The following is a 1,696-nucleotide window of genomic DNA, read 5'->3' on the forward strand; positions in this document are numbered from 1 at the left end:
CAGCTGATGAGCTGTTAAGATACGATGATCTCTCCATTGACAATGCAAATACAATTCAGTATCATCCATGGGATCCATTTTATGCGCCAATTCAAATGGAGGCGTACAATCCGGTGGAAGCAATACCACCTCACCACCAGTATGACAACCGATTATTGATAATCGGTTAAATGATGAAATATATTACCCGGCATACCCGAACAATGTGGAGCTCGCAAGGATTCATAATGTTAAGTGCAATGTTTTCGAACATTTCGAGATAATTGATGGAGAATACATTAATATTCTAGAGGGACTAGAATTATATACGGAAGTTTTTTCTCCTACAGAACAACAGGAGGTACTTGATTGTGTATCTGACCTCCAAATCAGAGGCAAGGCAGGATTGTTATGCGGAAGGACATATTCGGAACCTAGAAAATGGATGAGAGGAAAAGGTCGCATCACAATACAATGCGGCTGCTGTTATAATTACAAAATAGACCAGCAAGGAAATCTTCCGGGAATCCTACAACATGAGCAGGTGGAACCGATGCCACCCACAATAAAATGGATGGTTACACGATTAGTCCAATGGAGAATAATGCCATCGAGCTGTATTCCTAACAGTTGTATAATTAACATCTATGAAGAAGGGGATTGCATTCCCCCCCATATTGATCATCATGACTTTGAGCGTCCGTTTTGTACAGTCTCTTTTGTCTCAGAGAGCAGTATCCTGTTTGGAACGGATATAGATATCACTGGTCCAGGAGAGTTTCGAGGATCTGTTGAAATTTCATTACCAAGGGGATCTGTCTTGATTCTAAAAGGAAATGGAGCTGATATAACAAAGCATTGTATTCCAGGAGTTCGGCACCGTCGGGTGTCAATAACTTTCAGGAGGATGATTGATGATAAGACTCCATATGGATTTCAGCCCGATCCAGAGCTCGAACAATTGCAACCATATGAGCTATAAACTCGTTGCACCACTAGGCTATCCCATAATAACAAGCCTAGAAGGTCAGCTTGTTTAGGAGCTCATGTAGTTTGCAAAAGAACTTCTACTGATAAATGTACAGATGATGCAAATGTACAGCCTGTGATATGAAAGCAGTTGATTTTGTACTCTATATTATGTACTCATCAATGTACTAATTATGTGAATAGCATGATGTACTTTCATCTTTTGAGATGTATACATGATATATTGTAAGAAATGACTGTATGAATCAGTAACAAAATTTCATAATGAACGAATTAAATTTGCTAAATAAGTTTTCTCAATCTTGAGAATTCCTTGTTTATATAGCGTGACCTCGTTCGGTCTACATCTCCACGGAATCACACATTTTACACAATGTTATTTTCTGTGATATCCCTATGGAGTCACAAATTCTATATGATACTTGCAAATGAATCTTGCAAATCATTTTCAAAAATAACATAAATTTTTTTTACACTTCATGCTTTCTGAAACACATGATATTTTAAATCAGTCTGATAATTCTGATTTACTACTTAAGAGTATAATTGATCCTATAATTTCAATTTCTACTCTAAATCAGTTCAATATTTCTGATTCAAAATTGATCCGATAATTTCAATTTCTACCTCAAATCAGTCCAATATTTCTGATTCAAAATTGATCCGATAATTTCAATTTCTACCTCAAATCAGTCCAATATTTCTGATTCAAAATTGATCCAATAAT

General features: G+C 36.3%; 1 protein-coding gene across 1 annotated transcript; it reads left to right on the forward strand.

Annotated features, from left to right (window-relative positions):
- Positions 1 to 532: 532 nt before the first annotated feature.
- Positions 533 to 961, forward strand: LOC110029186 (RNA demethylase ALKBH5-like). Its single transcript, XM_020731394.1, has one exon. It carries the CDS (start codon positions 533 to 535, stop codon positions 959 to 961), a length of 429 nt encoding a protein of 142 aa, XP_020587053.1.
- The last annotated feature ends 735 nt before the right edge of the window (positions 962 to 1,696 follow it).

The sequence above is a fragment of the Phalaenopsis equestris genome, unplaced genomic scaffold (assembly GCF_001263595.1).
Source record: "Phalaenopsis equestris unplaced genomic scaffold, ASM126359v1 Scaffold000002, whole genome shotgun sequence".
Taxonomy (NCBI): Eukaryota; Viridiplantae; Streptophyta; class Magnoliopsida; order Asparagales; family Orchidaceae; genus Phalaenopsis; species Phalaenopsis equestris.